This window comes from Oncorhynchus mykiss, chromosome 12 (assembly GCF_057628025.1).
Source record: "Oncorhynchus mykiss isolate SJ-2025 chromosome 12, ASM5762802v1, whole genome shotgun sequence".
Lineage (NCBI taxonomy): Eukaryota > Metazoa > Chordata > Actinopteri > Salmoniformes > Salmonidae > Oncorhynchus > Oncorhynchus mykiss.
Window position 1 is genome coordinate 83,790,726 of NC_143033.1, and position 13,005 is coordinate 83,803,730.

Genomic DNA, 13,005 nt, shown 5'->3' on the forward strand with positions numbered 1-13,005 from the left:
TAGGTAAATAAGTAATCTGTTTGGAGAAGGGGCTTGTAAATACACATAGCAATTGTTTAGATGATTTTTCCCTCGAGACGAATGTGAAACCAGACATATGGAAGCTAACTGAAAATCATATTAACCTGACGTGTGGCGGCCCCATTTCCAAAGTGAAGTAGGCTATAAATAGCTGTGCCATTATTCAGAATTTGTATTGTATGCCCTCATAATTTGCGTGGATGAAATTTGTAGACCCAAGCTAGAGGCTTCTGTAGGGCTGAACCTGCCGAGTTGATGAATGCACTTTAGAGTGTTTAAATTATATGCCCAGACTGTAATTCATTTTACAATTTAAATCATATTAAATATTAGCCACTATCAGGAGCCACCGTCAGTAATACCCACAGACATTTGTGACTTTAGTGTTAGTTTTCTTAAATTTGTAGCTTACATTTGGCATCATTCCATTCCATTGACCTTTCTTTCCTCTGTCAACCTGTGTAAATTGTTCCTGAGGATTGCTAGCAATACTGGATCATAATAGGCTAATGTTGTGCAATAATTGGGAACACATTGCTTATTTGAATCATTATGGAACTCTGAACACATGTAGCAGTTTAAACCTGGAGCCTGGTGCACAGTTCACTACTGGACCGTTGACGTCACAATTCCATGATTAGTGAGGATTAAGGTAGATTTATAAAACTATTGTTCAACCTTATTGTACACTTTTTTCCAACTTCCAAATGGATTGAACTTGAATATAACAACTTTCAGCACTGTCAACACTGTATTTCTGATTAATCAGTATATTTTGTGTATAAAGGCTCTCCAAACCTGTTTTTTTTATGATTCATAGATACTTTCCTCACCCCAAAATGTGCCTCAATAATCTACAAAATCAGAGTATTTTAAATCTACCAGTTGGTGCTGAAACAGAGACGAACATGCATATATTTAGATGCATTTCTTTTTTTTTCTTTTGGGGGTGGGGGGTTGATTTCAAAACATACAATCTACCTGCAGTGAAGCCACTCAACATTTACATTACATTCAATCATCTAGCAGACACTCTAGCAGCAACCAGGTTCAAGCGCCGTGCCCAAGGGCACATTGACGAAAACCTCCCCCTCCACTGTATTTGATATAGTCATTGTGTCAGAAAGGTGTCAGAAAGGTGCTAATATAACGTAACACCATATGATGTAATATGAGAATATTTAAAAAGGTAAAGCAGACATCCACCTCAAACCGGGCATGAGTGTTCTGACCTAAATGCACGAGGTCCATAGGCTTACTTGCGAACATAAGCAAACATTTATGTACATTTAAACAGGTTCTCTTGCACAAAATGCACAGCAGACTTGATTTACTTGCATGTGACAGAACGCAAAATTGTAGCTGGTCCCATCAGATAACATGACATATGTTAACCCTATACAAATTCTTCATCAGCCTATCAAAGATCTGAGGTTTTATATCGACCAACCAATGGAATTTCTTAAAATAGGCCAACCCTGGCCACTAGAGGAACATTTTAAATATACAAATTCAAGGTTTACTTTTGTTCAATTGGTCTGTAACAAAATGTTGTGGGCCAACATTGCATTGATGCATCTTTGACTTGGCTACTTGCTACTAATAGGAAGTGTTTTCCTACATTAAGACTGTCGATTCAAGTCCTATGGATTTGCGATAAACTTCTTTAAAATAACTGCAATACTGCCATCTGTAGGACGATAATTAGAGTGCAACTATCCTACTTTTCGTACACTTTGAAATGCTCATCCTCCTCGTGCCAAATAAAGCATATGTGACAAAGCAGATGATTCTAAAAATGCAGACAAAACGTTGTAGGCCTACATTTAGGTGTACACGTCTATGTAATATAGCCTATTTAATATGATAACTAGGCAATAGCAGTCTGTTGTGTGCAACGCCAAAGAAATAGGTAGGGGAGAGTGGGGTAGACTAACCATTTTTTACATTCAGCATTACTCCGTCAAGGGAAATATTGTATTCTTTCTAAAATCGATATCTATATATATTGCAGGATGTTGTGTATCGCTGGAAATAATCCGATTTCATGGAAACATTACAGTTTTGAAAACATAGTATATCACCTAAAAGTGATCTATTGGCACAACTTACTCTGGGTACGAGGTAAATTGAGCCTAGGACAGGGTGAGTTGAGTCGCCCTACAAATTTCTGTACTGAATTAAATTTTAAATGAACCTTTTTAAAACCATGTCTATCTTTATTTCCCAAACACAATTCAACATGACCACAATCACTTTTTGGCCTTTTAATAATTTTAAGCATCTTTTAACACAGGATTAACACCTAACAAAGACATTGTACTTTTTAAAAACACTTTTAACATAGGCCAGGCCCAGTTGTTACCTCATATCCCAGTGATAATGCCCTACATTACCCCTGGGAAGAAAACACTTCAATTTGCTCAACTTGCCATTGGCTCAAACATTGGCTCACCTTACACCCTATGGCCATTGGCTCAAACATTGGCTCACCTTACACCCTATGGCCATTGGCTCAAACATTGGCTCACCTTACACCCTATGGCCATTGGCTCAAACATTGGCTCACCTTACACCCTATGGCCATTGGCTCAAACATTGGCTCACCTTACACCCTATGGCCATTGGCTCAAACATTGGCTCACCTTACACCCTATGGCCATTGGCTCAACTTACCCCAAGGTAAACGTTTTAATATATTAACCAACATAGCTACAAGGATGAAACCCACGTCTGTAATGTTTATGTGATGATGCTTTATTTATTATTATGGTCTATGTAATGTGGTTTCTCCTAAACCCCTCTCTCTTACTGCAGTGCTCCATTGAACAGCTATTCTCATGAGCTGTACAGTAGAAAGGTTTTCCATAATTACTCCCCTGATTGTTGTAATTAGCGTTATTACAGTAATCATCATCATCATTTGCTGGGCAGATGCCCTTTCCCACTTAGTCCTCTCTCACAGTAGGCTCTTAACCTCACACTGTGGCTGAAAGCAGCCAAGGTGATGAGGTCCCAGATCAACGATGTGAGAGAACATGGTTGGCCGCCCGTGGTCTGGTGGCGCTTCGTCAAGCCTCATTATGAAATGACCCTAATAGTATATCCATTATGTATCATTACCTGCATACAGCCACTTCTCATGATCGTCCATTAATTTACCACTCGATGAGGGGAAGTTCTGGCTGGCTAAGCAGCTGAGTGGCCGTTGACTTGAGTTGACTGAAGGTTCATTATTGGTTTAACTGAAAGTCGAACATCATCATAGACGCCTACAGGCTTTTACAACACCAAACCTTACCAACTGTAGTTACACTTGTTCTACCCTCTCCCCTCTCCTTCCTCCACCCAACCACACCATTCCCAAGAGAGAATACCTTGGCCGCCTACGAGCCTGCACGGTATCCAATTGACTGCTCTCATTTAAGTGGTGGCGAGGCAGTGTTGGGGGCGATCAATACTTTCAGGGCTGTGTGGGGCTGTGTGGGGCTGTGTGGGGCTGTGTGGGGCTGTGTGTGGCTGTGTGTGGCTATGTGGGGCTGTGTGGGGCTGTGTGAGGCTGTGTGGGGCTGTGTGGGGCTGTGTGGGGCTGTGTGGGGCTATGTGTGGGGCTGTGTGGGGCTGTGTGGGGCTATGTGGGAGCTTTGGGGATTTAGTGCTGGGAGCAGTCCCGGGCCCCGTTTGGTGCACTCATCATCTGACACACATGGTGGGCTGGTCAGTGCTGAATGTCATGCTGTTAACACTCCTCACACACAGGTCTCCCTTAGCACCGACACTTACTCTCTGCATTTACATGTTGCCCACATTCTTAGCCTAAATTGCACCCATGAGCCCTGGAGCTGCAGTGGTGGCCCATACATTACACACATGCAATCAATGTTGTCCAATCTTTGCTATGTTTCTGAATAGGTTATTAAAGTGTAATTGCTGTGGAGGAAATGGATACTATAACACCTGTCATTTGAGTTTTTACTGTAAGTGACAGGGCAGTGTCTCCATTCCTCATAGTATTCCTTCCCTGTACTGTGCTATTCTCCATGGTGTTGTGGATTCTGATCTGATCAGGTACGTAGGTGCTGAGACAGAAGGTCAACCCCAGTTCTCTGAATTCCTTCACCTCACAAGTCAGCTTAACCAACGGGTCCAACTGTAATACAGAGGAATGAAATACAGCGAGAAGTCTGTCATACTCTTAAGTTGTCATGTTGCTCAAATTCTTCCCAGAAGGATAGAAAGGTCACTCCATAAAAAACCTGGCCTCAAAGCAGTAGTCTGGCGAAATGTGCAGTGAATGACAAGTGCCATGGCAGAAACAACATGGTCGTTTTCCTGTTGGCAGTGGCATTTCCTTTGAACTGTTTACCCTGAGGTAAAGGTACAACTTCTCTGATATCAGAGAACTCCCTTGAGTTGTATGGCTTAGAATATACAGATGTTTGACCTATATTGTCAGAGCAAAACAATCTTGCAGCAACAGGAGTTGAACGTTTATTCTATAATGTTGCTTGATTGGTGGTTAGGCTATTAGCTGGTCAAAAGTAGACTACATGAAAATGCAATACTGTTAGTGTGGGTTTTCAGTGAATATATGTAAATCATAAAGCGGCGCAGGACAATTCTCAGCCACAAAAGATTGATCAAATTGATCCTACATATCCTACATAAGTTCGTTTTTGTCAGGACTATTCTTTTCATTTTAAAAACTATTAGTGGAAAACAAGTTCTGTTGGTTAATGTACTCTGCCATGGACCAATTTGCGCAGATTCATTTTCCTTTCTGTCTGTTAATGTGTTTGACCACTGCTGTTTCCTTCTTACCTCACAGGTTCCAATAGCCATGACCTTTTCCCATCTAAATGCAAATGGGAGGGTCCTACACAAAGTGAAAAACATAGCTGTTTCCCATTTATCTGTACACAATTGTAACCACAAGGCTTTTGTTTTCATGTTGCGAGGAAATGTTTTCTTCTGACTCTATGAATTTAAAGAGGCTTTGAAATTGCACTGGCTGTTCTGGAAACAGTGGGTATTAATATGTGTGTCATCAGAATAATGACAGTCATAATGTATTCTGTTGTTACTGTGAGTGCCGTTAGGTCAATGACCTCTGTCGATAGTACAATACAGTAGATTCAAACTCTCAGGGGAAGAGGAGGGGGAAAAAAGAGTTGATAATGCTCCCTTATTGATTTGAATCATTAATGTGTAGTTAACTTTACCTACTAATAGAATTATACAAACTGCAGCAGTGGAAGAGCACTGGAAGCTTTATTGAATGACAAAGGACAAAGGGATATACTATATAGCATGTCTTGTCATCAGTCCCCTTAGTGGTTAAAATGTTGTTTCTTTATCTTGTTTCATGTGTATTCCAAATGTGTGGTGTGTAAGACCTTGTGGGTGAGGTTAAAATGTGGGCAACTTCTTGCAAATATCGCAGAGTAGCATTTAGTCTAGTTAAATATAGGTGACAGGATAACAACGATTTGTAACTTAACCTGGGGGTCCATAGTGTTATATCTATGGGGTATATGCTAATTTGATGTTGAAATGTTTAGGTTTATACATTTATTAGACTGTCAAACAAGTTGTATAATTCCATATATACAGTAGATGTGGGTTCTTTACAAACAGTTAATATGTTTATAACTCAGCCATAACAAAAACATAATACCAATATTACCAATTCACTCTAATTCATGAATATTGTTTAAATGAACATGTGAAAAAATTCCCCCAGACTCCATATTTACTAAACTGATTATTGTTTTGTACAATACACATGGGATGTGCTTTAATAATTCATTTGTAAACAAAAACATTTGCACAGGAACTGGAACTGCTTGCTTTGAAGCTTTTTAAATGAGTCCTCCATTGTTTGTGCAACAAAGACACAAAGGAATTTTCATTCATACCACATTGACACATAAAAATACAAGCTTATTAAATGGCAAGGAATATTTGCAACAAAAGTAAACAGTGCTTTTACAGCAGATAGATCATGGGACGCAACAACTTAGCAGCACGTTAGTCTCAGAACCTACGGCAAAAACTGAGCTCTAGCCTCATGTGTGTGGGAAAAGCTTCTTGTGGACACTATCATTGACTGACTGGAAAGTAAAACCGGAGCTCTGCGATGGGGTGGATGTATTTGAGCCAGATAGATGGTTGCTTAGAAACGTGTCTGTAAGATTCCGGTGGTGCAACATCAGTACAACACAGTGTTGCAGCTCCACCATGTCAGAGTCAGGGCCATCAAATGTCATTTTTTCATTGCTCAATTTTTGTTGTTGCTCTGACATAACTACAACAATAAATGACTATAAAACTATCATTGGAGCTTGACAAGGACTATGAAACTATCATTGGAGCTTGACAAGGACTATGAAACTCCATATTGACCTATCACGTTTTCTTTTGGTACTCTGGCCTTAACTTGAACCTCAAAATAAATAACATTTTAGTTGCCATCCTATCAATATCTTAGCTGATACTGGGGCTTGAAACTAGTGTAATAATTGCTCTTAATATTTCAAGTGCATCAATTTCTACTGTGTCTTCATTGCATGTGAACATACAGTATAGTATAGCTAGTCATATAATGATATAAGCATATCATTTACCAAGAAAAATGTTAGCCTCTGTTAGCCTCTGTTGTAATGTTAGCCTCTGTTGCAATGTTAGCCTCTGTTGTAATGACAAATGGCAAAATTAAGTCTTAAATATGGACACACTGCACACGTTGTAACAATATTATACAAGCTCCTAACATTTAAGGTAGTACACCAGTGACAATTTTTGAAATTGTCAATGACCAGCAAATGTATATAACAACATCTCTACAGTAAATGTCTATATACCCATTTCCATGACCCAGGATTTTACGATAATATTTGGACTTTCTTGTTAACTGAAGATATAGTTGAAAAGTAAAAACAACGACAAATCATGTACTTGATGGGTCTGTTACTCTATAAGTATAAGAGGACACAGTGGGAGTCCACAAGGAAGTCTGGATGAATTTGAAAATGTGGAAGACATTTTTCTTTCTCATGTGAAATATTTTGTTCAATTCTAGTTTCTTATGTTTTTTGCTTAAAATAATAATTTCCTTTGCTTCTTTTCAAAGAACATTTTGTTAACTTAAGAATTTCATCCTTGTAAAATGTGGGCCCTACAGATTCTGAGGTATAACACCGAAACTGATTCTGTCCTTCTATAGTGCTGGTAAATCATCAATGATAAAAAAAATGACATAAAAAGCTGGTTACGCATCAACATGTTAGACACAAGACATAAAAACACAAGCGTGATTGTACAATTAAGAACATGAGTATGGGCTTCCACACAATAAGGCATTGCTTTAATGAAAACATCTGGACATAAAAATCACAGTTTTAATCCTTGCTTAGCTAGTGATTATATTGATGTCCTCTTTGTCGATTGTGTCAGGTACGTCAACACACCTGCAACAATGTAACAATTGTAAACACATAACAACAACTATTATTCTTCAACTCTGATGAATGGAGTCAAATATACAATATCAGAATGAAAGCAGCTTTTCCGAACTGAAAACAAAATGGATGTCATCCACTTGGATTATATAGCGAGGGAATGAGTGCAGCAAATGAAGCCATTTGAAAGAAGCATTAGTTAACATGGTCACCTGTGGAGTAGTGTGCCTACAGTCTAAAGCTGCCAATTAACAGTGGCATGAGGTTGATTCAACCCTAGCCATACCCAATCATCCTACAAGCACAGTTACAAAAATATGCACACATACGCACACACATTATTGTACATGTTTGTTAGTATCAAGTATTTGTTGAGGGTTTGGACTAATCTGAAATTGTGATCTTTAATTGTGAAAAGACTGTAGACTCTTGGATAGAAACTCAACAATTCCACTTGTCCAGCTCTTCTCATTTAGTGTATAATTCTGCTAATATAGCCTATTTACAATCATTTATGCAACGGAAATTGCCACTATATCCACTAATAAGCTGATATGTGCTGGCCGTTACCAAAAAACAAGAATAAACCAACAGAGAAAAACCCCCATTAATTGTGCTTTTTAACCCAAAAATCCACTTCATCATTGAAATGGGAACAATTTCGAGAGGCACCTCTTGAAGTTCTAACACCAGATAAGTTCAATAAGAATCTCTAAAGCTATAACAAGGACTGAAAATACAAATAGTAAATATATGTATATATTTATAAAGTTGATCCAGTTCCTTTCCAATTCCCCTTTTTAAAAAATATTGTCTTCTTACGGATAACCTCACATAAAGCATTCCTTATGTGTCAACGTGCAAAGCCCTTATGTTGCCTTATAGATAAAGTACAGATGTCTTTGTGGTTGATTCTAGTTGTGATAATCCAAATCTGAATGAAACTGAGAGCTTGAGCTGAAAGCAAGAAGGGTTAGTTGTTGGCTACTTTGAAAAGAAGACCTATGGTGAGGTTGCACACCTCTGGAAGTATCTGCTGTTTTCATCTGTTGACAGTCTGTTGACACAGGAATCCTTGGCCAGCCACCCTCTCGTTAAACAGTTACCTCGTTCTTACTGGCCGTGCGGTACTGGTTGTTGTGCTGGTGGCCTGGGATGTACTGTAGATGGTCCACCGTGTGTGTCCGTCGCGAGGCAAACTGCTGCCTCTTGTTGGTGGTCGGGTGGTTGACGGTGAGCGTGTTGTATGAGTCGTTGATGGTAGTGGGATGGGAGTGCATCTTTTGCATCTTAGCGTAGCGCTCACTGCGGTCCATGACAGGTGTGGTGGGCACAAAGTTGATGTCTACGTGGGACATGGCCCGCGACATGGCCTTCTCCCGGAAGTTGGAGCGCCGCAGCGACAGCATCTTGTCCGGCGAGAGCAGGGGGTCCTGGGACTGGAGGCGGTCTGCGGAGAGCAGCTGCTCCTCTGAGAGAATGCGGCTGCCGTAGGAAGAGACGCCCATGTTGTAGGCTGAGAGGCCGTAGCCATGGCGTGGGGTCCTCTCTGGGGACAGCACATGGTCCTGGGACATGGCCCTCTGGACACGGTGAGGCCGCTGACGGTGCTGCTGGTGGGGCTCTGTGTTCAGCTTCACCATGTGGGGCGGCTGCAGAATCTGCCGACCTGCCAAGTCTTGGTGTCGCTTCCGCATGTAGTACTCATCTATGTCCTTATCACCTGAGTGGGAAAGGAGGGAGGGGGAGGAAAGAGGGAGAAGGACAGGAGAAACATTACACTCTATATAAAGAATGATTCTATACCTCCTCCTGAGTGGATCAGCTCAGCAGTTCTACTGTGACAACTCCTACCATTCCCCTTTGATTATGATTGCATTTTCTGTCGTTCTGCTTTCATGGGAGAAGGCAGGGGCTCTCTCGCATCACAATAATTCCACTCCTGTTCTGGCGTGGAAAGGACTACACGCCTGCCGCAAGGCAAAACAATCAAACTGTCAGTGGTGCGAGTGTTGCACTGCAGGGTAGCCAGTGGTTTGACTCTGCCAAAAGCAGAGGGGCTCTACAGCGAGTGCCAACACTCTCCTGATGTTAAAGTCATTACATCTGCATGAGGAAAGCGGCGGGCTCCTCTCAAATGACTTTTAAACAGGCTTTTAGACCGGCTTGGCCTGGCAACATCAGATTGATGGCACCCTGAAACTACTGTGACTAACTGTCATCTCTGGGGGTTAGATACCTCAGCGGAAGCTAATTTCCCAAGGCCTCAGGAACACACAGAGGTGGTCTAAAAATGTCGGGACAAGACCGTGCTTGACTAAGATTTGAATGATAAGGATTTTGTTTTGGTATGGATATGTAAACCCTCCTCCTTAGATAGATGCTACGCCTGGATAGAGAAGATCACCTTTCTTTCTCTCCATAAGGGATTTATTTTCCCCAGCATGCATCACTAATGAAGAAGACCTGGGTTAGGCTTCTGGCAATTGCGTTTTGTCTTTTTCTCAAGGGGTCCTTTTAGGTGTGACATTATGGTAAGAAATGTCAACAACACTGACCCAGAGGCTATAGCTTGCCCACAATAGACAGGACATGTCCCTTAGCTTCATTTAAGTTCCTCTTCGTTGCCAAGAGTTATAAGGATTAGGGTTCAGTTTATCCTAAGCCTATAGATCACAGATTTAGAATTGACATCATTGCATTGAAAATACTATGCCATGTTGAAATAGGGGTTGATTTCATGTTGTACTCAGAGACATTTCCACCAACTCTCCTCGGATGCTTTAGTTTTGACATTTCAAGTTTGGAATCAATTTAAATTTGACATTTTAACTGCTGTTAAAAATGTTAGGCCTTTCGTAAATAATTCACATAGGTCATTAGGCAACATTATTAGTATGAAAGATGCAACTTTGCAACCTCGTGTGTTTTGTGTCCATGCTCATGATGTTACAAAGAACAAATGTATGTCCTTCCTTTTTACTTTTATGTTCAAGAAATAGATGCTGGATTAATTTCCTTGCTGCTTTGAATAAGACGTTGCACTTTAACATGCATTCGATTTTGAGAGGGCACGGGGTCTCGAAGGTGAGGTGAAACCACAAACCTGCTAGCTGTGGCTAACTGACTAGGTATCCCCTTTCCCTTTCCTTACCCTTAATTAAACTGAAGTCTCCCCTCTCCCAGATTAAATTCAATATGGTGAGTATATTCATCTGTGGCAGCTATTGATCCCAATACGCCATCATCCGGCCCAGACGGAGCAGTAATCACATAATGCACATACACTTGTAGAAAAACTTGTGAAACATAAATGATAAAGGGATCTTTAGAGGGGATTAAGACAAGACGTGGTAAGAGAAAGGAGCCCACAATAATATCATTTAGCTTTTTGCTTGGCATGAGGATAAAAGGGACTGTTGTTCTGACGAGTGTTCTAATGCCTTTTAAGTTGATTACAGAAAGAAGGAGAAGACCGAGCCAAATAAGATTGCTGCTGCCTCCTCCCTTCCCCTCCACCCACTAGCTCCTTGGAGGGTCTGAGCAGGTTATTTTAGAGTAGTGTCCTCCATCTCCATCCCCGGCTCCCTCCAGTCGGATAGGGGAGAACGAAGGAGGAGGAGGAGGAAGAGGAGGAATCACACACAGACTACAGCATGTGCATTTAGAATCACAAATGAACCATATTAATTAGATTTTCATCATCATCTCTCGAAATGGTTTCATTAAAAAAGCATTATATACGTTTTTGGCATTTTTCCAAAGCCTCTCTCCTTGCACAAAGCCACAGCATCTATCAGAGGTATGAGGGACCTCTCCTCTCAGAAGAGCTGTCGCTGTACTGTAGGTAGGTAGAGAACTGAAATATTCACTTCTCTGACAAATACTTTAGGGTTTATGGGTCCCAGCTCAAACTGTTTTTCATTTAATTGGATTCCTCCCTGTGATTTCAGTGTGTTTACAACGCCCTATGATATTAAGTGAAGACCCCTTGGTTTGATAAGGGAGAGACACAATCTACGATCTAAAGGCATGTAAACATACTATGAAGGGAGTTTAAATTGGTGCATAACATTGTCATGGCTGTCCTGACCAGGTCAGGTTACAGGAGACCCCAACCCTACAGATTATCTCTCAAACCCAACAGAGGAGGAGAGATCTAGGGGTCTGAAGATGTGGGGGGTTTTATGACCCCTCACGCCCCTGGTAAATCTCAGGCCACAGACAAATTCCTTTGTCCTGTTACTATGGAGAACCAGCCTCAGAACATTAAACATGAAATAAAGGGACTTTGGAACAATGGTTTCCATCAGCCACAATGGTGATCATGACGATAGATGGAATATGAAAATGTATGTCATTTTTGTTTTGTTATTAAAGGTTCATAGATGACGTTATTACGAAAACGTTGTAATGTGAAGAGTTTTCCTAGTATATGTTTGATGTTTATACATTGTATGTTGAATGGAAAATATCCAAATCAAAGGGAATGTTTTGGTAAAGATGAAATGTTAAGTTAGTTGTCTAAAATTGGATTTGAATAAAATCTAGACCTTGCCTCATTAACGCCCAGAGAATTGCCTTAAACGCGGTTACGCTCACTTCTGACTAAAGGGTATCAAACCTGTGAGTATAGAACTTACAGGAAGACTACATGATCCAAGCTGCAGCAAGGTCTAAAAAGTAAACGAACCCAGAACGCAACGCAAGTTTGAAGACAAAGAAATCCTTTTCTACCCAAGCTACGGATGAGTAGCTGTGTCTAAGCGGGTGAATTCAAGTCGAACCACCTAGCCTCCATCTCCCATCGAATCGTGGTATCTAAAGGGTTTCATTCCTATGCTGTGAGCTCTGAGCTACAGAGCTGTCTGTCCTCAGAAGACCCCTTCCAGAGCAAAGGGTGCGGGAACAGACTCCTAAGCCAAAAGGACACTGACATCGGGAGGACGATCAGGGAGGTGCGCCGGAGTAGTGCGTCATCGAACATGTGTTTTGTCTATGTGTATCTTTTATCATAATTTTATCTTTTTAGTAAGTAAATATTCAACTAAGATTGGTGTGGTACGAACTCATTGGTGAGACCAGAGTCCGTGCAGATTCACAGGCTAATCGACATTCAGAACGAGATTGGTAGAGGCAACTGGTTAATTAGCGGCTGTTGTAAAATCGATATTCTGATATTCTTTATAATTTGGGAAATAGAAACTCAATAAAAACGAGTTTTTCCATGGTGCCCCAGGTTAATGAGTTAATCATTGCTTGATTCAGTTAATCACGCAATTAGAAACTTTAATCATTCGATGAACAACAGTCGTCACATTAACTAATACAACATGTATGAGATTTTTCATTTTTTCATCAAGGTTATGAAATCCTTGGATTATTTTACGGTCTTATATCTACCCACTGGGCACAGACATCAATTCAATGTCTATTCCCCGTTGGTTCAATGTAATTACATTGAATTGAGGAGGAATCAATGTTGATTCAGCCAGTGTGTGCCTAGTGAGTAATGTTTCTATTG

The 13,005-nt window shown here is 40.7% G+C and overlaps 1 protein-coding gene across 2 annotated transcripts in view; it reads right to left on the bottom strand.

Annotated features, from left to right (window-relative positions):
- Window positions 1-5,273: 5,273 nt before the first annotated feature.
- LOC110538570 (protein shisa-6) overlaps window positions 5,274-13,005 on the bottom strand; it is a 75,582-nt gene continuing 67,850 nt past the window's right edge. For both annotated transcript variants that reach the window (XM_021625465.3, XM_090193735.1), the window contains exon 8: window positions 5,274-9,204. In XM_021625465.3, coding sequence (XP_021481140.1) covers window positions 8,576-9,204 — 629 coding nt within the window. In that variant the 3' untranslated portion in view covers window positions 5,274-8,575. The remainder of the gene's footprint in view (window positions 9,205-13,005) is intronic.